Raw genomic sequence first — 21,728 nt, forward strand, 5'->3', positions numbered from 1 at the left:
CTGTCTATGTAGAGGCTTTTGGGCGACTTTGATTTCATTAATGTAGTAAATACTTATTGAGTGTGCACCAGGTACCAGGTGAACTGATAGTGATACTTGATCAAGTCAGGCATTATTATCCTTGTCCTGAAGGGATTGATTGATTGAGCAAGTGAGTGTGCATAGTAGTGAGGCACGGGTAGGGGGACAGGGAGTGAGAGAATCTTAAGCAGATTCCATGCCCAGCACAGAGCCCCACACAGGGCTCGATCTCATGACCCTGAGGGCTTGACCCGAGCTGAAATCAAGTCAGAGCCTTAAGCAACTGAGTCACCCAGGCACCCTGTCCTGAAAGAGTTTAAAGCTTAAAGATACCTGACATTTTAGAGTGGGAGGGAAGTGGGAGACAAGTAATGGGATAATTGTAAAAGTGCATGGTGGGTACTGTGATGGGGTGCAGGGGAGGGTGGTGACCCTGAGTCAGCCTTGTGAGGCAATCAGGAAACGCCCCTAGGAGAGACAGTAATCCAAGATCAGGCCTCAAGGCGGAGAGGGGTGGAGTGCTGGGCCAGGGGTGCTCTGACCTTGGGAAGAAGTCTGCTAGTTAACATGAGAGGACTTGGCTTATTTGGGTAGCTGCCTTGCTTTGGTGTAGCTTGAGGGCACTGTGTGAGGGGAGAGACCTGTCCTGGTCGGGAGCTCGGACTTTGTCCTGAGGGCAGCTGCAGTAGCCATCCAGACACCACAGGCTTGTAAGCAGAGGACAGAGGGCATCAGGGCTGCTCTAGCCTTCCTGGGGAGGATGACAGCGAGGGGAGGGGCCAGGAAGAGGCTGTGTCAGTACATCATTTCCAGGGGGATTGAGCTCAACTAAAGGAGGGCCAGGGAGGGAGGATAGCCACTGCTGGGTTCCATGTTCTGCAGTGAATTTGTCCAGAAAGATGGACAGCTGGGAGCCCCACCTTCCTAGTTGGTCTGTGGTTTTAACTCAGTTTGTGACCTTTCTTGCTTCAGTTCTCTGCTCTGGCTTCCTTTGATTAAAATATGCTGCTTGGGGCGCCTGGGTGACTCAGCTGGTGAGTGACTGCCTTGGGCTCAGGTCATGATCTCCAGGTCCTGGGACTGAGCCCAGCGTCAGGCTCCCTGCTCAGTGGGGAGCCTGCTTCTCCCTCTTCTTTCCCCTTGCTTGTGTTCCTGCTCTAGCTATCTCTCTCTGTTAAATGAATAAATAAAATCTTTAAAAAAAAAATACCCCCTTTGTGGGACTGTGGGTGACAGTATATTTAAAATTTGTATATAGAATACATACATTTCTTTGTATTTATCATTTATCATGATAATGATAATGAGTTCATTTCTCATGAACTCAGACTTTTGCACTTCATTCATTTACCATACGTGTGATTCTTAGAGCTGTTCTTTTTTTCATTTAAATGAGCTACCTTTTCTCTCTTGGAAGAGGTCCACGGCTCTGGGGTCGTGCTCTTGGCATTCACATCCCCCAGGGCAACTCTCATCACCTCTTGGCGTTTTCTTTGTCTTTCAGAGGGTGCTGATGCTGCCTGCTCCATACAGAGCTCCTATAAGATCAGAGGCACAAGATCAGTACCCTTTATAACCTAGTGTAGTAACAACAGCTTTATTGTATGCTAATTAATGTACCTGTGTAAAGTGAGCCACTGTAAGGCACCCGGAGTCCACCCTGGGTCTGGTGCACCTTCTTTCTCATAATGAATGATTTCAGATTCTTAGTACCATCAAATGCATTAAGATACTAGCTTAAGTGTTCTGCCCCATCCCGTGTCCTCAGGACCTGGCCACGCCCTCATTGAACAGTGGAATCCTGTAGGCCTGGTTGGGATCATCACTGCATTCAACTTCCCTGTGGCAGTATATGGCTGGAACAACGCCATCGCAATGATCTGTGGGAATGTCTGCCTTTGGTAAGACCTTACTTTCTTAAGTGGTAGTAAGATGATAAAAGTAGCTGTTTTCAGGTACTGCCTTGTAAGGACCTATTTAGAAACTGTCCCTGCTCCCCTTCCCCCAGGGGATTTACTTGGAGACAAGTCCCTGAAACCAGCTTCAGGTAACAAAGCCCAGATACAAAGGTGGGTCAGGCCAGGTGGAGACATCCGATCGGTGGTGGTGGTGGGGGGGTTGCATACTGTCTCCCTGGTTACCAAGGAGTATGGGCCCTGCCTTTTGGGTGCCAATCCCAAGCAAGGTGTAATAGGCTGATTCAAATGTCTACTAGGGTAAATTGTAACTCAATCGGTCACCTAGCATCATTGTGGAGTTTTCTGTGTGTGTTACAATCTCATTGGCCACCTGTGCGTGGCCAGGCCCGACTGCATGGCCTTTCCAGAGAAGGGTCACCCTCTCTTGTTCGCCCTCTCTTGTAAGAGGTGCGGCCCTGGACCTTCTGTTAGGTTCTTGATGCTTGGCGCGAAATAAAGCTTTGCTTGACCTTCGCTTTGTATCAGTCTCGCTCCTTTAATCGTGGGCATACCATTATTGGGGCATAACAGCCTGAAGGATTTTAAATGTATTGAAATGTTTTCTAATATCCTACTCTTTAATGGACATACAAGTCACACCTGCTAATTGTATGGTGCTGATTTTTTTATTACTGCAAATTTTGCCATTGGTAACAATACTCTTTTTGCCTTACTTTTTTGGCAAATGGCTTGTCCCCACTCTGGTTTCCAGCTCTTTCCACCCCAAGGGGATATACTGTAAGAGTTAGTTACAGGCTCTACAGATTTATGGGCTCAGTCCTCCTCAAGGCTTAGATGTAAGCCACAAGTGTCCCAGGTCACCCAGGACATCTGCAGTTCTGGCCAGTCTTATTTAAATTAGGAGGTACCCGTGAATCCTCAGTTGCAGTAATTTACTAGAATGACCCACAGAGCTCAAGAAAATGCTCTATTTAATGATGATTACAGTTTGATTTTAAAAGTCTCGTCCTCTACCGACTGAGCTAGCCAGACACTTGATTATAGTTTGATTTTAAAGGATACACCTACGGTAAGGTGTAGAAAGGTCCCAGATGCAGAGCTTCTGTGCCTCCTCCCAGTTGAGCTGGGGCACAGCACCCTACCTACCAAGGAGCCACCCTGATCTTTGGTGTCTGCAGTTTCTCTTGCGGGTTCCTTACGAAGGCACAGTTGATTAAATCGTTGGACATGTGTTTGGACTTTCTCAGCCCTCCTCCCGTCCCCATAGATGGAGTTCTGGAGGGCTGATAGTTCGATCACAGCCTTGGATTTTATGGTGACCAGTGACCAGCCCCCATCGCATCCCTGTCTAGCACTGCCCCCTCCCCAAATCACCTTGTTAATATAACTCCCTGTTAGCATAACACATACCCTGGGGATTATTCCAGAGGATTCTGTTAAGGCTTTCAGAAACTGGGAAGAAAGACCCGGATGTAGCCTTTATACCACCCTCTAAGAACAAAACTAAGTTAAAAAGTTGGAGAAAAAAAGAACTTGGGAAGAATCACAACTTCCTTGTGAAATTTTGACTTTTTTTTGCCCCCTTTCCATAAAAATTTCATAGTGAATTCCCAAGTGATTCTTCGGTCCTTGGCCAGTGTTCCCATTGATACATTAACTTTTACAACTTTATAAAATATGTGATAGTAGAAGTTAGTTGGGAAATGCCTATTTGCAGATGGCAAAACACTTTCCTGTTTTTAGCTTCCATGGTGAGATCAGGAAAGCCAAGAGAGTTGTCTTGGCCTGCTTGGCATCTGTCTCACTAGTTACGTACTTAACTGTAATGTTGTGTTAGGTTGATTATATTCACAGACCGTCTACAAAAGCCAGGCATTGCTGGGAGATTAATGATTTGACACCATCTTGCCAAAGAGACCCACACTTTCTGGTGTTTCAGTCCATAAAGACTAGTTGTATGGTTTTTCTCAGCTCTGCGTGCCTTCTGGGGAACTTCTAAAGTTCATGTTGATAGAATTCCATTTCCATAATTGACAAAGGTTAATATAACAGTCCCTGTGTTCAGTGCAGCGGGCAGGTTCAGAATTGCCATTTTATGTTTCTTGAAGTTTTATAGTCCCTTGGGTCCCAGAGACACAAAGCTGAAGAAGGACAGGTTTTTATTTCAGTTATCAGGTTCTGTGGTCTGATTGGGACAGAATTTGTCACACAGACTTTTGGTTCTGCTTGACAGTAAAAGGTATTATGATTTCCACCAAATTCAGTTGCATTTTTCTTTTTTTTAACCCTCTCAAGGAAAGGAGCTCCAACAACTTCGCTCATTAGTGTAGCTGTCACAAAGTAAGTATGTGTGGGTTGCTTTTTCCTGAATGTTGCATAATCTCAAAGGGTGGCACTGATTTATATTTATTTATTCAAAATTTTAAAGAATTTATTTATTTATTTGACAGACAGAGATGACAAGTAGGCAGAGAGGCAGGTGGGGGCGGGGCCAGGGGGAAGCAGGCTCCCTGCTGAGCAGAGAGCTGGATGCGGGACTCGATCCCAGGACCCCAAGATCACAACCAGAGCTGAAGGCAGAGACCTTAACCCACTGAGCCACCCAGGCGCCCGGTTGGCACTGATTTTTAATTCAATGGAAGAGTCACATTTACTTAAGCAGGAAATTTATATAACATCTTTCTCCTTTGATTGTAATAACATTTTGATAATCATTTTACAGTATATGGAGCTCTTTCATAGCTCTTTGGAAACATGCCAAATATTGATTAACATACTGAAACTGAGCTCTTAACAAACCTTATGTCACTTGGGAAATACAAACAAATCCAGTGGAAAGGAAGTCGTGCAATTTAGGAGCAGTATTTAGTAACTGCTGAACATGTTCATGGTTTTTGGTTTCTACCCAGCTAATACTTTATTGCTTTTGTTTAATAAGTGATCAGCAAAACAGAAATGATAATACTGTTCTACTGATACTTACAGTGTCTAAAATGTATTTCATCTTTGGATTACAGATTTTTTTATTCATTTTTGAGAAATTGACAATTCTGGTTAGGTCATAAAATTAGTGTTACTAATCTGTCATTGTGGAATTTGGAGACTGTATAGAAGAGGATGCCTTCCCATGTAGAGTGGTAGTTGTTGACTGTCCCTGATGTCCCATTGGTTGCATGATCTGCCTTCTCTGATAGAAGAATTGCTCGGAGAAAGCATGTGGAGTCTCTGTGGAAGAGGGTCCTTAATGTGAAAAGTTCACTTAGGGAAAGTGGTTTAGGAATTGAAACATGGGCCGAAAAAAAGAATAGTGTGTGTGTTAGTATTTACTTGAAAGGAATGTGATATTGAGGAAACTTTATCCTCCAAGGCAAAGTAATTAAATTGAGTAGTTAAATAATTATTGGCTTACCATAATTAAAATTTGATTATAATTATACTTAAATTATAATTAAGTATTACAGACAATGATAATCTGCAAAACACACAAGACAGAACATATCTATAAAAATAATGAGGTTCCCAGGCAGTTTTTTTGGTTTTGGGGGTTTTTTGGTTTGGGTTTTGTTGTTGGGTTTTTTGTTTTGTTTTCTTTGTTAAAATTTGGTTTTCTTAAAGCACAGTGATAGGACCTACGGACAGAAAGAGCTGCCTCCCAGGGAGTTTAAAAAAAAAAAAAAAAAAGACCCAAGACAGTTCTCTCAACATAGTGAACCAGACTTGCCAGTTGTTATTAAGCAGCTGGTTTAAAATACCTATTTTGACAGTAGTTTCAAATGTTCTAGGTGATTGCTGTTTTGAGCTTATTTATGTATTTGCTCTAAACAGACTGAAGGATTTGAAATGTTCATAGGGGAACATGGCCTGTTCTTGACATAATTGAGGAGATTACCTGTTTTTGTCACAGAATACAGTAAGTAAAATGATGCTAGGTTTTGTTGGTATTCGCCAAGGGTGCCGTAATGTTCTTATAAATTGAGTAGTTCTTATAAATTGAGCTAAACGTTCAGATTTGTATATGACGACAAGGCCATGCGTTGCCCGTTTCTCTTCAGAAGGATGTTGGAAAGGTCCTAGTTTGCCGGGAGGATAACATCCAGTATTTCTTTTCATTCTGTGTCTCTGTAGCAGCTCATGCAGGAGTAGGGAGATGAGAGTTTATTTGGACAGATTTGGGGCGGGGGGCCCTGGTATAAAAGCCTTCTGACCCTCAGGATCCAAAATGTCTTGGAACAGTTCCTTAGGCAGAGCTCTTAGCTACCCACAAGGGACATGAAAATCCAAGAGTCCCTATGCTCAGGGACGACCAAAACGCGTGAGGTTCACATTTCCAGGTTTCAGCGTTGACCAGCTCAGGGGTCATTTCTCGCATAAGTCATGATGTGTCTCTGTAGACTTGTTGATACTCCAACATTTACCAGGCAACCAGGGCGGGAGAATGAGAGAGTTAATCCAGTGTCAGGGGCTCATGCAGTACAGGAAAGGGTTTGGTGAGCTCCTAGGCACAAACCAGAATCCCCTCCCTTGAAGAATAGTCTGTCTCCTTGTGCAGATGGTAGATACACCCTCAGTCCCTGGAAGAAATTGTACAACCTGATGCCTGGTCACAGACATGACAGCTACACCTGTGATCCTTGATGGACAGGAAAAAAGAAAACCGATAAAAAGAACATATTGGGGGACAACTGGAGAATATAACAACAGTATGTTTTTCATGGAAGTCAGTATAGAATTTGGACTTTCTTTTTTTTAAAGGCTTTATTTATTTACTTGACAGAGATCACAAATAGGCAAGAGAGGCAGATAGAGAAAGTGGGGGGACACAGGGTCCCCGCTGAGCAGAGCCCGATGTGGGGCTCGATCCCAGGACCCTGAGATCATAACTTGAGTGGAAGGCAGAGGCTTAATCCACTGAGCCACCCAGGCGCCCCTGGACTTTTTTTTTTTAATTTAGGAAGTGGCTAGAAGGTTAGGGTGATGGATGAAAAGAGCCTTGGCTGTCTTTGGGCCTGAGGGCCCTAGGATGCTCAGTGAATGAAAGAACTCCGCATCAGAGAAACCAGGATCACTGGAGCCCTTTTTTATATATATCCCATTGTGGCACTGAACTGTATTTATGATCTTAACTTGAATAATGTTAAGTAGTAGGATAATGTTTTAGAAAACGCTCTCTTGGCCTGCAGTGCTCTAAAGTGGAGGGTGCTGATGCTTCTGGACTCAAGGATTTGGTGCGACACCAGTGGACACTAGTCTCGAATTTGCTTAGATTCTGCTGGCAGGTCCAGCTCCCTCTGCCCTGTCTTCTTAGCAGCACTAAGTTTGGGGCCTCTTTCCCATTTCATCCTTGATACTTCCCTGGCTGGTGTCTCTTCGCAGAGATGGGTTGAACTTCTCATTTGCTGGTGGGAACTACCTTTCCTTTTCTTCATTTTTCTAGGTTATAGTCCTTACTCCTTTCTATTCCTTTCCTTCATTTTATTTTTTTTTTTTTTTTTTTTTTTTTTTTTTTTTTTTTTTTTTTTTTTAAAGATTTTATTCATTTTAATGGACCTGGGGCAAGAGACCAAACAAATGCCTTCCGACCAGTGTGTCATCTTGAACCCAGCCGTATGTTCATAGTTTGGCAGAAAATCTTTGAAAACAGGGCACATCAGTGGCTCAGTTGGTTAAGCATCTGCCTTTGGCTCATATCTCAGGGTCCTGGGATCAAGTCCCACATCGTGCTCCCTGCTCAGTGGGGAGTCTGCTTGTCCCTCTCCGTGTGCCTGCTGCTTCCCCTACTTCGAGCACTCTCTCTCTGTCACATAAGTAAAATCTTTATTATTTATTTACCTATTTATTTGGGGAAATAAACTCTAAAAAAAAAAGAAAGAAAAAAATCTTCGAAAACAATGAACACTTGAACTACCTGGCCAGTGTTTTGTATCTTTTATTTTTTTGTTGTATTTTTCTTCTCTTTCTTTCTTTCTTTTTTTTTTTTCTTTAAAGATTTTATTTATTTGAGAGAGATCACAAGTAGGTAGAGAGGGGGAAGCAGGCTACCTGCTGAGCAGAGGGCCCGATGTGGGTCTCGATCCCAGGACCCTGAGATCATGACCCGAGCCCAGGGCAGAGGCTTAACTCACTGAGCCACCCAGGCACCCTCTTTTTTCTTTCTTTTAAGAGGGAGGGAGAGAGGTCAGGGCGGAGGGAGTAACAGAGAGGGAGAGGGACAATCTTAATGCCGGGATGAATCTGCTGACCCTGGGATGATAACCCAAGCTGAAGTCAGAACTCAAGACATTTGGGGGACCTGGATGGCTCAGTCGGTTAGGCATTTGCCTTGGGCTCAGGTCATGATCTCAGGGTCCTGGGATTGAGCCTCCAGTTGGGCTCACTGCTCATTGAGGAACCTGCTTCTTCCTCTGCCTCTGCCCCTCACCTGGGTGGTGCGCTCACTTGCTCGCGCGCTCTTTCTCTCTCTAAAATAAAGATTTCTTTTTCTTAATTTATTTATTTGACAGAGATCTCAAGTAGGCAGAGAGGCAGGCAGAGAGGGGGGAAAGCAGGCTCCCCACTGAGCAGAGAGCCCATTGTGGCGCTTGATCCCAGGACCCCAGGATCATGACCCGAGCCGAAGGCAGAAGCTTAACCCACTGAGCCACCCAGGTGCCCCTAAAATAATCTTTTAAAAAAAGAAACCTAACAGACTGAGCCACCCAGGTGCTCCATGTATTTTTCTTCTTAAGATTTTAGGGGAAAATAAGTCGTGCTTTTAAGGTGTTAGAAATCCTTGTGTCTGATGTCAGGTGAAATCCAGGCCTGTGTGTTTGGGTCTTGGGCTAAGGGGTTAAAAGAGTTCAAACGGGAAAGTCAGGTGGTGCAAAATTATTCTAGTTTTAAAAAAACTATTAGAGGGGTGCCTGGGTGACTCAGTGGGTTAAAGCCTCTGCTTTTGGCTCAGGTCATGGTCCCAGGGTCCTGGGATTGAGCCCCGCATGGGCTCTCTGCTCGGCAGGGAGCCTGCTTCCTCCTCTTTCTCTGTCTGACTCTCTGCCTACTTGTGATCTCTGTCTGTCAAATAAATAAATAAAAATAAAATAAAATAAAAAAACTATTAGAAACTAAGTTGTTGGGGTGCCTGGATGGCTCAGTGGGTTAAACTTCTGCCTTTGGCTTAGGACATGATCTCAGGGTCCTAGGATCGAGCCCCACATCCGGCTCTCTGCTCAGCAGGGAGCCTGCTTCCCCCCTACCCTGCCTGCCTGTCTACTTTTGATCTCTCTGTCAAATAGATAAATAAAATCGTAAAAAGAGAAAGAAAGAAAGAAACTAAATTGTTCCCTTTCTCCGTAATTGTTTTTCCATTTCTAGAATAATAGCCAAGGTTCTGGAGGATAATCAGCTGCCTGGTGCGATCTGTTCCTTGACCTGCGGTGGAGCGGACATCGGGTAAGTCATTGGGCCCAGAGCAGCTTTTTGTTGAAGGGCTTCAGGTTCATTGGTTAGAATCTTCTTTATTAGAGTAATGAAACCCAGGACAGCTGAGGAGGAGGGAGGGGTTTTGGGGTATCATTGTTATCTCGTATGTCATTGGGCTTTGCCTTTGTTAGGACATAGCCTTTGTTGGAGGATGAATAAGATTATCTTTTTAATTGCCCAGAGCTAGTTTTGTGAGGTGTTTATAGTCTAAAATAAGAAACTCCTGGGGTACCTGGGTGATTCAGTCTGTTAAGCATCTGCCTTCCATTCGGGGTGGTGACCCCAGAGTCCTGGGATGGAGCCCCATGTTGGGCTTCTTGGTCAGCAGAGAGCCTGCTTCTCCCTCTGCCTCTGTCTGCCACTCCCCCTGCTTGTGCTCTCTTTCTCTTGCTAGTTCTCTCTCTGTGTCAAATAGAGTCTTTAAAATAAAAAAATAAAAAAAGAAAAAGAAAAACTCCTGTAACATTGAGGAGTCTATGGCTTTCTGCCAGTTAGTTCATAGAGGTGCTTACTTAGAAAAACCAAAGCTGTGGAATTGGATTCTGGTGTATCCCTCAGCTGAGAACCTGTCCTGTTGTCTAGGTTCTTCAGCTGACCAATAAAAGGGACCTCTGGGAATGTAGCCTCTTAAAAAATGTATTCTTTTTAGAAAATTGCTGTATAATTCACATACTGTAGAATCTGCTCTTTAAAAAGGTACAGTTAGAAGATTCACATTGTTGTGCAACCATTACCGTTATGGTCTTTTAAAACATTTTCATTAGACCAAAAAGGAATCTCATTCTCATTAGCAGTCACTTGGCATCCCCTCTACTCCCCCACAACCACTCTTCTACTCTGTCTCTGTACGTGTGCCTTTTGGGAACCTTTCATGTAAGTGGAATACTACAACATGCAGGCTTTGTGGTTTCTTTAACTCAGCATCCTATCAGAGCCTTTTCCTAAGCCAGGAGCTGTAATTGCCCTGATCCATGATGAAAGCTGAAGTTACTACTGCTGGCTTAGATATTGATTAGGTGTGTTTTCCCCAGAGGTCCCTGGGAGTCGGGCCTTATAGCCCGCACTGGCTTGGGTGAAACGTTGGTCTCCCTCCTTCACTTACCTTACTGCTCCACTTGCCCATTTCAGGAAGGAATAATACATTCGTCTTTTGATGAGAATGAGAGAATAGCAGGAAATACAACTTCCACATGTAGAGTACCTAGTGAAATATAACATTACAACATTTGTGCTCTTTGAGCATCCATCCTTCATATTGGTCTTGGACTGGCTCAGAGGGGGGAGTGTTTGCAGGCATGCATTAAGTAACAGCTACTTGTGCATTAGGTAACGGTACTTAGAGTATCAGTGCTAAGGTTTGCTGAACCTGGGGACATCTCGGTGTGTAATCCCATCAAGCAGTTCTAGCCTTAACAGTTTATCTCTTGCGCTGGTTGATCTGCTAGTCTGCTACCAAGCCCTTTGGAGCACTGAACCAAGAGCCAAGAGATTTGCATCTGTAGTGTCTGGTCTATATTTCTTAGAGATAACTGGAAATCCTAGCACAGTCTTCATTAAGTGAGCTTCCATGAGAGATATTTAGGATGTTTCCCTGTAGTCTTCAGACTTTTAATTTTTTTTTTCCTTAAGATTTTATTTATTTGACAGCACAAGCAAGGTTAGCACCTGGCAGAGGGAGAGGAAAATTCTCTGCTGAGCAGAGCTGGACATAGGGCTCTATCCCAAGACACTGGGATCATGACCCTAGCATCTTCCAAAGGCAGGTGCTTAACCAGCTAAGCTACCCAGGTGTCCCTCAGACTTTTAATTTTTTTTTAAAGATTTTATTTATTTATTTGAGAGAGAGAGAATGAGAGAAAGAAAACATGAAAGGGGAGAGGTCGGAGGGAGAAATAGACTTCCTGCCGAGCAGGGAGCCGGACATGGGACCCGATTCAGGGACTCCAGGATCATGACCTGAGCTGAAGGCAATTGTCCAACCAACTGAGCCACCTAGGTGCCCCCCCCCCTTTTTAAGATTTTATTTATTTGACAGACAGAGATCACAAGTAGGCAGAGAGGCAGGAAGCAGGCTCCCTGCCGAGCAGAGAGCCCGATTACGGGGCTCGATCCCAGGAGCCTGGGATCATGACCTGAGCTGAATGCAGAGGCTTCAACCCACTGAGCCACCCAGGCACCTCAGAATTTTAATTCTTAAAAGAATTAATAGTTTAGGAGTCTGCCACGTAATTGGGATGCTCATAGAGGAAATGCTAAGGTTACAATGTATATCATCCTTTTTAAAAAAAAAAAATATTTGAGAGAGAGAGCACTCAAGAGTGAGTGGGAGGAGGGACAGAAGGAGAGAGAATCCTGAAGCAGGCATCCTGCTCAGTGTGGAGCCCAATGTGTGACTCGGAGATCATGACCTGAGCTGAAACCAAGAGTTGGCCGTTTAACGAACTGAGCCACTCAGGTGCCCCAGGACTTTGATCCTTAACAATGTCCTCAAGGTGATTTTCGTTTATTGAGAGCTCCCAAATCAGATTAGCCTGTTGGACTGTATGGTTTTGCTTGTGAAAATCTAGTTCATTTTCATGAAGACCTTCCTTTGCACTCTTGGGATAGACTGACGTGTATCTTTGACTGAGAGCCATTCTGTGGTGAGGAAGCATGTCAGTGCTCTGGATTGGTGCGAGGAGGTGGTGCCGTTGCTGGACTTCTGTGCCTGGGTGACCTTGTTTGTTCCCTTGCAGCACAGCAATGGCCAAAGATGAGCGGGTGAACCTGCTGTCCTTCACCGGGAGCACACAGGTGGGAAAACAGGTGGCCCTTATGGTGCAGGAGAGGTTTGGTAAGTGTTGATTTTCTCATGAGCAGTGTGATGGATAGGGAATCTCAAAGTTGGGTTTTTTCCTTGGATTGTTTCTATGGGGACACCAGCCATGTTTATTTGACTGTCCAAGTAAAAGAGAAGGGATACAGATACCAATGGGGAGATGGCACATTTAAGAACGTAATTTGGAAAAGCGTGTCGTTTTTCCTCCTAAATGACCAGAGCGAAATCCTATCAAATACATTTCTTGATTTCTGTCAGAAGGGTTGGGCAAACTAAAAACAGAAAAGTCATACTTTAAATAGGTGTAGGGATTGACAGGACATGAGTGAATTTAGGAATGGAAATCTTAAGTCTGTTCTCCTTTACATTTTACGTATATACAACTGACGAGTTGTATACAGAGTGTTCTGTGCTCCACTGGACGGCTTCTTAGAGTTACGTTTTCAAGAATAATAATGACTTTCAATTTTTGGTGGTTTTGCTGAATTTTGACAAACCCTAGCCTAAAATGAGGCTTGACTACTAAATCTGCCAGTTGTTTTGCTATAAAGGCATTGCTTTTACTTATTTTCCCCATCCTGAAGGTGTGACCTTTTTTTTTTTTTTTTTTTTTTAAAGTAGGCTCCCCTCCCAGCATGGAGCCCAGTGCAGGGCTTAAACTCAAGACCCTAAGATCAAGAGTCAGATACTTAACTGTCAGAGCCACCCAGGCACCCCAGGGTGTTGCTTTTAAACAGGAGACTTACAAACCATTAGGGCTAATAAGTAAGGTTAGGTTGCAGGATACAAGATCACTATACAGAAATCACTTGTATTCCTATACCTCAACAGTGAACAACCTGAAAATGGAATTCTGAAGACAATTCCATTCACAGTAGTGTCAAAAAGAACAAAATACTTTTTTTTTTTTTTTTTTTTTAAAGATTTTATTTATTTATTTGACAGAGAGAAATTACAAGTACACTGAGAGGCAGGCAGAGAGAGAGAGAAGGAAGCAGGCTCCCTGCTGAGCAGAGAGCCCGATGCGGGACTCGATCCCAGGACCCTGAGATCATGACCTGAGCCGAAGGCAGCGGCTTAACCCACTGAGCCACCCAGGCGCCCCCAAAATACTTTTTTTTTGAAAAAAATTTTATTTACTTGTTTGAGAGAAAGAGCACAAGCAAGGGGCAGGAACAGAGGGAGAAGCAGATTCTCCACTGCGTAGGGAGCCCAACTCGAGGCTTGATCCCAGGACCCCGAGATCAGGACCTGAGCCCAAGGTAAATGCTTAACCGACTGAGCCACCCAGGCACCCCTAAAACAATAAAATACTTAATAGTAAATTAAACGGGGGCACCTGGCTGGCTCAGTGGGTAGAGTGTGCAACTCTTCATCTCTGGGTTGTGAGGTGGAGCCCCACATTGGTGTGGAGGTCTCTTAAAAATAAAATCTTCAAAAAAAAAAAAATAATAGAAGGAGTTGAAGTCTTTCACACAAAATACTACAGAATACCATTGAAAGAAAGTAAAGAAGAGCTAAGTAAATGTAAAGATGTCCCATTTTCACTTTTTGGAAAAGTTGATATTGTTATAGCCTAAGAGCAATACTGCCCAAGTAGTCTACAGAGATTGTGGTCCCTTTCATAATGTTACGTGGCTTCTTTGCAGAAATCGACAGGCTGATCGCTAAATTTAGATGAACTGTGGAGGACCGCAAGCAGCTCAGTCTTGAAAAAGAACAAATTTCGAGGACCCATACTCCTGATAACACAACTTCATACAAAAATATAGTAATCAAGATGATGTACCTGCCTAAGGATAGATGTCAGGATCAGTGTAATAACAGTGAGAGTCCTGAAATAAACCCTTACAGTTAGGTCATTTGATATTTTTTTAAATATTTTTTTAAAATTTATTTTTTGTTTATTTTCAGCATAACAGTATTCATTATTTTTGCACCACACCCAGTGCCCCATGCAATCCGTGCCCTCTATAATACCCACCACCTGGTACCCCAACCTCCCATTAACCGACTGAGCCACCCAGGCACCCCTAAAACAATAAAATACTTAATAGTAAATTAAACGGGGACACCTGGCTGGCTCAGTGGGTCATTTGATTTTTGACAAGGGTGCCAAGACATTTCAATGGAGAAGGAGTAGTCTTTTCAACAAAGGGCGAAGGGTGTTGGGACAACTAGATATCCATGTACGTGGTAAGAAATTAGACCCCCAGCTTCATCTTGTACACAAAAAATAAATGTTCTGGTGACGTGGATATAAGAGCTGGAACCGTCAAACTTAGAGAAGAAAACATAGGAATGGGGTTTTTTTTTTTTTTTTTTAAAGATTTTATTTATTTATCAGAGAGGGGGGAGGAGAGAGCGAGCACAGGCAGACAGAATGGCAGGCAGAGGCAGAGGGAGAAGCAGGCTCCCTGCCGAGCAAGGAGCCCAATGTGGGACTCGATCCCAGGACGCTGGGATCAGGACCTGAGCCGAAGGCAGCTGCCCAACCAACTGAGCCACCCAGGCGTCCCAGGAATGGGTTTTTGTGACTGTGGATGAGGCAGTGCTTTCTTCAACATGACACCTAGAGCAGAAACAATAAAAGATTAAGAAGACTTCATCAAAAATAAAACATCTGTGCTTCCAAAGAAACTTAAAAGTGGAAAGAAAAACCCGCAGAATGGGAGAAGGTATTTGCAAATCCTTTTTCTGATGAGAGATTCATATCTAGAATAAATAAAGAATTCTTAAAGTTCAACAGTATAAAACACAACCCAGTTTAAAAATGGGCAAAGCTTTTGAATAGATACTTGTTCGAATATTCACCATGACCCCAAGAAGCTTATGCCGGGGTGCTCAAGATCATTAATGCTACTGCTTCCATGAACAGATTGATCTCTTCCTTTTCCTATCCCCTTATTACTTTAAAGCCGTAGTTTGTTACTCTCTCTTAAGTAGTACTGTTTAGGAGAAGGATTGCGGTCTTTAGAAACACGTATCCATCTGCTGTCAGTTGCAGGTTCTTTTCTTGGACAGGGTTGGTGGTTATGAGTCGATTTAGGGAGCACAGGGAGAATTTGGAGGATCCGGAATGTGTGGGTCCCTTCTCTGCAGTGTGTCCCTTGAAGCTGGGCAGCAGGAGCCCATGTTAGGTGTAGAATCTGCTGTGGCTTTCCTTTTCTCAGCAGGTAGTATTGTCCTCTGCTGTAGCCAGCCAGGTTATCATTAAATCCTCTGTTGTAGCAAAGACTACAGCTAATAGTAACAGGGGCTTCGGTTATAACAGCCCTATCTCCTTCTAATGTCCCCTGGGTGCTTAACTGTTGGCATTGGAGAGAACATCTCTGGCTGGCACATGTGCTCCTGGTAGCACAAATCAGTAGTATTTATTTACATAGAAGCTGATTTTAAAGGGCATTTAAGGAAACATACTCAAGAGATCAGCCGTAAACACAGCTCTGAAATCGAGGCAAATCTTTGTTCTTTATTGCTGATGTGTGTAAGGTAAGAGTGGTGTTCATAGCCTGCTGTGTGACTTCTTGGAATGTAAGTTGGCAGTGTGTATCAGGAGCTCTAATAGACTTACCCTGTGGCCTTGACTGAAGTAGATAATCAGGAGGTAGATAATCAATAGATTATTCAGCACTAGAGCAGGAGCTAAGTAAAATTTGTTCCATCATCATGTTGAAATGGTGTGCAGTGATTTTTCAAGCAGCTCTTAACAACTTAGGGAAGAGGTGTAAGAGCACATTAGTTCCTGTTATGTCAAGAAAATACAAGTGAACAGGAAAGAGATTTGAAGGCGCTGTATCAGATTATGAGGAGAGATTCATGGTGACTTACAAACCATAGCTTTTTGCCTATTTGATACCTTCTGATTTAAAAAAGATTTTTGTTGTTCAGTTTCTTTTCTTTATTGTGGTAAAAGAAATGTGTGTGTATATATATGTGTGTGTGTATGGATATAACAAAATGTATCATTTTAATCATTTTAAGTGTACACTTCTATGTCACTAAGCACATTTCCATTGTTGTGCAACCATCATCACCACACCTCTCCAGAACTTTGTTTTCCCACTTGTATCCCCATTAAAAGCGAGCTCCCCGTTTCTGCTATCCTCCAGCTCTTGGCTACCATTATTCTGGTTGCTTTCTTCATCGGTTTGACCAGTCCAAGAACCTCCTGTGAGTAGCATTACCACTCAGTCCCTGCTGACCTTACATCGTATGTCTTAAAGGTGGTGGCATGTGTCAGAACCACCTTCCTTTTTAGAGCTGGATAATAATTTGTTTATTTTCTCATTTTTTGATGGACCCTTGGCTTCCACCTTTTAGCTACTGGTGAAGGACCCAGAAGTGGATTGTTAGATCGTATGGTAATTCATTGTTTAATATCTTGGCAGATTACAAAATTTCCCAGACTTTTAAAAGGAGTTTCAAGGAGTAGAGCTTTCACATTGAGAGAAAAGTTCCAAAACTAACACAGGGATTCCTGTACGCCCTTAATTAAATTCACTCAGTGGCTTACGTGTTGGCCCATTTATCATTTTCTCTCTAGCGACATGCATGCATGCACATAAACTGTGAGTGCGTATTCGTTTTTTTTAAACCTTTCAAGATATGTTGAAAACATTGTGTTTCTTTACCACTAAATATTTTGGGGTATATCTTACGAATACAGACATTGTGCCATAAAACCATGGTACAGTTAACAAAATCAAGATGTTTGATGTGGATGCAATGCTCATACTACATTTGGAATCTGAAAATAAGACATAATTGAAATAAGCTGTGATTTCAGGCTTTCTTGCAATGTGTGTTAAATACTGAAATGGGCTTTAAAGTGTGTTTGTGTTTTTAAAGGGAGAAGTTTGTTAGAACTTGGAGGAAACAATGCCATTATTGGTAAGGTTGCCTTTCATTTATTTTCTTTTTCTTTCTTTCTTTTTCTAATTTATTTATTTGATGGGGGAAGACAGAGCAAGAGAGGGAACAGAAACAGGGGGCGTGAGAGGGAGAAGCAGGCTTCCTGCCGAGCAGGGACCTCAATGTGAGACTTGATCCCAGTACTCTGGGATCATGACTTGAGCTGAAGACAGATGCTTAACGACTGAGCCACCCAGACACCCCTGCCTGCCTTTCATTTATTTTCTGTTCAGAATAGCTTTGGTAGCTCAGATGAACATACAGAACTCGAATAGGAACTCATCCCTCCTGTGTTGCATGCGCCTAAGATGTAATTTTAGTTTTCAGGTTTTACTTGGGAGTCATGATGTAAAGGTATGAGGCAGAGATGACTAGGAAGGACAGGTGTTCACGTTAGGAAATGCTACCTGGGGCTTAGAGCTTACACTGAGACTTTATAGTGTGGCATGATTTCTTACTTTTCTCCTACTTCAGGAGAACTGGCCACGTTTCTCTAGAATAAGTGAGTAATTCTTACACGACTTCCTGATTCCTTTATGTTTTAAAATATTTGCTTGTCTGTAATGGATACTGAGTGCTTTTATACCAGGAAAGAGCCCGCCCTTAAAGCATTTTGTATCGTTTACCTGTAGGCTCGGAGTTGACGTGTTTCTTTTTTTTTTGGTTTTGGCCACAAAAGGAAATAGGGCACCAGCCTGTTCTGGATAACGAACATTAGGAGGATGATTGCTTGCTGGAAACATGGATTTTGTGAAAAAAAATTTGGTAATTTGTATATTGAAACCAAATTTGGTAATTTGTATATTGCCATCATTATCATCATGTGTAAATGCCTGTATATTTGTGGTATACACCAGAAATGTAAAAAGTTTGTAGTGATGGCTTTATTCTGGTTGAACCCATCTAGTTAAAGAGCGTGTATTCAAAAATACAGTTAACATTTAGTGACACTGGGTATTCACAGATACTGTGTACAGCTGTTTGATCTGAGTTATTTCCTTTAATCCCCACAGTAATCCCTTTATTACTGTGAGGTAGATGTGAGGTAGATGCCATTATTAATCTCCTTTGACATCTGTACTGGGGTAAAGACCTTAGAGCTCATTATTATGCTCTTATGTAATCCTCCCTGGAAGAAAAGTTGCCCTGTGATGTGAGCATGCTTCTGTCGCAGAGGAAATGCTAGTGCTCCTTACAGAGCTTTCTGAGAGCATCATTTAGTCCCGGTTAGCACGTCTCCTTGGTGACACTGATGGGTATCTGTGTTGTCTCTCTTTAAGCCTTTGAAGATGCAGACCTCAGCTTAGTCGTTCCATCAGCCCTCTTTGCTGCCGTGGGGACAGCTGGCCAGAGGTGTACCACTGCGAGGCGCCTGGTGAGTGTGTCCATGAGGGCACATGACGTTGAATGACATACAGTCCCTTAGTATCACATTGTACTGTTAGGACACATTGTAGAAGTACTGCTAGAGACCTGAGACTTGTATTCTGCAGATATGGTTGGCACATCTGTGGTCCTTGCTCAGGGTGGTGGTGCTGATCAACCGGGGTCTCAGCCTCACCCTCCACTCAAACTACAAGCAGACTCACACTCATTGATTAGAGTTTGACTGGGACTGTTTTCAGTCTTAAACCTAGAGCGATCTGGACAGAGTCCAGTGTCACTTAGAGAATAAAGTCAGGTCAGAGTTCAGAGAATTTGCAAATCATTTGCTAAAAAATAGCTTTAGGTTTTTTCCTTTCTTTTTTTTTTTTAAAGATTTTATTTATTTATTTGACAGACAGAGATCCCAAGTAGGCAGAGAGAGGAGGAAGCAGGCTTCCTGCTGAGCAGAGAACCCAATGCGGGGCTCTATCCCAGGAACGTGGGATCATGACCTGAGCCAAAGGCAGAGGCTTTAACCCACTGAGCCACCCAGGTGCCCCAGCTTTAGTTTTTTTCATAAAAACACTTTAAGTAGTAAACTGTTAGAAAGATTTTAATTTGGGGCCTGAAAGTCTGGTATTAGATCTAGACTTGATTCTGCATGGTTTATTGAAAAGTAAATGACTTTGTTTTTTGTCTCTGGATGAATATATAGACTGCATACAAATATAGACCACATTGGTATTAAGTGCATATATGGAGTTATGGGTTAGCATCCGTGTGTGGAGTTTGGAAGTTTTAATCTCCATACTTAGATTTTAGCTAGATTTCACTTCTGTGTGGGATGCAACCCTGATTTTCATGGTGCTGAAAACTCTGCTACTACCAAACAAGTTTTTTTTTTTTTTAATTTTATTTATTTACTTGACAGAGAGAGAGATCACAAGGAGGCAGAGAGGCAGGCAGAGAGAGAGGGGAGGAAGCAGGCTCCCTGCTGAGCAGAGAGCCTGATGTGGGGCTCGATCCCAGGACCCTGTGATCATGGCCTGAGCCCAGGGCAGAGGCTTAACCCACTGAGCCACCCAGGCACCCCCCCAAACAAGTTTTGATGAGGTGTAAGATCTGGCTACATTATTGACTTCTTCTTCTTCTTCTTCTTTTTTTTTTTTTTAATTTTAAGGTGGTTTTTTTTTTTTTTTTTTTTAATTTATTTATTTGACAGAAATCACAAGTAGGCAGAGAGGCAGGCAGAGAGAGAAGGGGAGGCAGGCTCCCCGCCGAGCAGAGAGCCCAATGCGGGGCTCGATCCCAGGACCCTGAGACCATGACCTGAGCTGAAGGCAGAGGCTTTAACCCACTGAGCCACCCAGGCGCCCCTTTTTTTTTTTTTTTTTTGATAGTGAGAAAGAACAGAGCAGGTGGGGCAGAGGGAGAGGGAGAAAGAGAGTCTTAACCAAGGCAGTTTCCATGCCCATTGTAGAGCCTGATGTAGGGCTGAGGGTCATGACCTGAGCTGAAATTGGGAGTTGGTCCCTTAACTGAATGAACCACACAGGTGCTGCTTGTACATTTGACATTTTAAAAATCACTGAGTTTTCCTTCTTTAATTAAAAAAATTTTGCAGTTGAATTAGAGGAATTGGCTTTTTGTTTTTATTTTCACCCATGGTGAGTATGAACCAATTCTTTATAAGGTTGACATAATATAAATTAATTAGACTAAAAGATACCTAGAATGTAAATCTCCTTTTTCTGTAACTTTTCGTATTCATTTTTTCCCCTGTATACGACAATTGATTATCTGTAATCATTTGTTCCATAGTTGTTCCATTAGTTGAAGTTCTCAAAAAAAAAAAATCTGAGATGTGATGTTCATAGAATAGTTAACAATTTATTGAATTTGTTTGCTTTAAACATTTACTACACTAATGCTGAGAAGAAATCAGTACTCCAAAAAATGAGATGGAAGTCAAGCATTTGTCTATTCAGCTGAGTTTTATTTTTCCTTTGTGTCTTGGGGCAACTGTACATAATCAGGCTCTGTACTTAGTGTTAAATGTTAGAGGATGCTATTAGTCACTGCCCAGATTGGTTTCTGCAGGGACAGTTAGTGGTATGTAGAAAAAAATCCATCCCACAGCTCTCCGTGACTGTCAGTCCATATGCTACATGGAGACCAACCCAGAGAGTGGATGGCTTGCCAAGTTCATCTCTATCCGTGGGAGTGTAGCACAGGATGTTATTACATCCTACCTGAATGAGCCCAAGGGCCGTGCTCCTGGTTGAGGTCTCCCTCTGGAGCCCTGCTTGGCCTGAGAGCTAAGGGCATGTGACACAGCAGCAGCCCCAGGCTGACCGCACAGCTGTGGTGTGTGTTCACCATGATTAGCCTAGATAAACTTGAGGTTCTCTGGTAATTAAGATATCAAGTGCTCTAGAACAAAAAACAGGCTTTAATTGGTGTGTGAAGCTTGGCCACATAAGTCCTTAGAATCTTGCTAAACACATGGCTTAAAATTTTTTTCTAACCTCCACTGAGTGGGAATTACTGCCTTAATGTAGTTAATATTAAAATTAGAAATTATTTAAGACTTAATTTGCTTATGTTTTCAGAGGTCACAGTGTTTAAAAACCATTATGAGTTGTAAGTCAGGAGTATTAAGGAAAATTGCACATTGTTAATTTGTGCATTTTACTGTTCCCTTGAATGTTTCCTTTTTTCACTTAGTTTTTACACGAAAGCATCCATGATGAAGTTGTAAATAGACTTAAAAAGGCCTATGCACAGATCCGTGTGGGGAACCCATGGGACTGTGAGTATCTGGTTTATTTCAAAGATGTTTGCTTTTAACAACTGGTCTTAACAGTGTTTCTGATCTTACATTTTCTGTTTTTCCTTTCCTGAGAGGCCAGAGGGCATAAGAAGTAGGGTCATTGGGCACTTGGGGTATCACATCTGCTCCTAGTTTAGGATTGTGAGTGCTTGATGGCAGCTGGTGGGTGAGCTTAGGTCTTGGTGTTCGGGCAGGATGACTTGGATGAGCTTTTCTCTCTTCACTCTTATGACGCTCATGGAAGCCATCACCATCCTCGTGGAAGGCTGTAGGAGGCACCTAGCTGACTTTCCTGCTTTCACTTCTGCCTTCCAGAGAAGCCAGAGTGATTTTTTTTCCCCCTCAAAGATTTTATTTATTTGACAGACAGAGATCCAAGTAGGCAGAGAGGCAAGCAGAG

General features: G+C 42.9%; 1 protein-coding gene across 1 annotated transcript in view; it reads left to right on the top strand.

Annotated features, from left to right (window-relative positions):
* Nucleotides 1-21,728, top strand: part of ALDH7A1 (aldehyde dehydrogenase 7 family member A1) — a 46,686-nt gene that overhangs the window by 12,236 nt on the left and 12,722 nt on the right. The window contains exons 6-12 of the mRNA XM_059418402.1: nucleotides 1,790-1,922; nucleotides 4,236-4,280; nucleotides 9,291-9,368; nucleotides 12,134-12,231; nucleotides 17,068-17,109; nucleotides 18,411-18,505; nucleotides 21,223-21,307. Of these exons, the coding sequence (XP_059274385.1) occupies nucleotides 1,790-1,922; nucleotides 4,236-4,280; nucleotides 9,291-9,368; nucleotides 12,134-12,231; nucleotides 17,068-17,109; nucleotides 18,411-18,505; nucleotides 21,223-21,307 (576 nt within the window). The remainder of the gene's footprint in view (nucleotides 1-1,789; nucleotides 1,923-4,235; nucleotides 4,281-9,290; nucleotides 9,369-12,133; nucleotides 12,232-17,067; nucleotides 17,110-18,410; nucleotides 18,506-21,222; nucleotides 21,308-21,728) is intronic.

The sequence above is a fragment of the Mustela nigripes genome, chromosome 12 (assembly GCF_022355385.1).
Source record: "Mustela nigripes isolate SB6536 chromosome 12, MUSNIG.SB6536, whole genome shotgun sequence".
Classification (NCBI taxonomy): Eukaryota; Metazoa; Chordata; class Mammalia; order Carnivora; family Mustelidae; genus Mustela; species Mustela nigripes.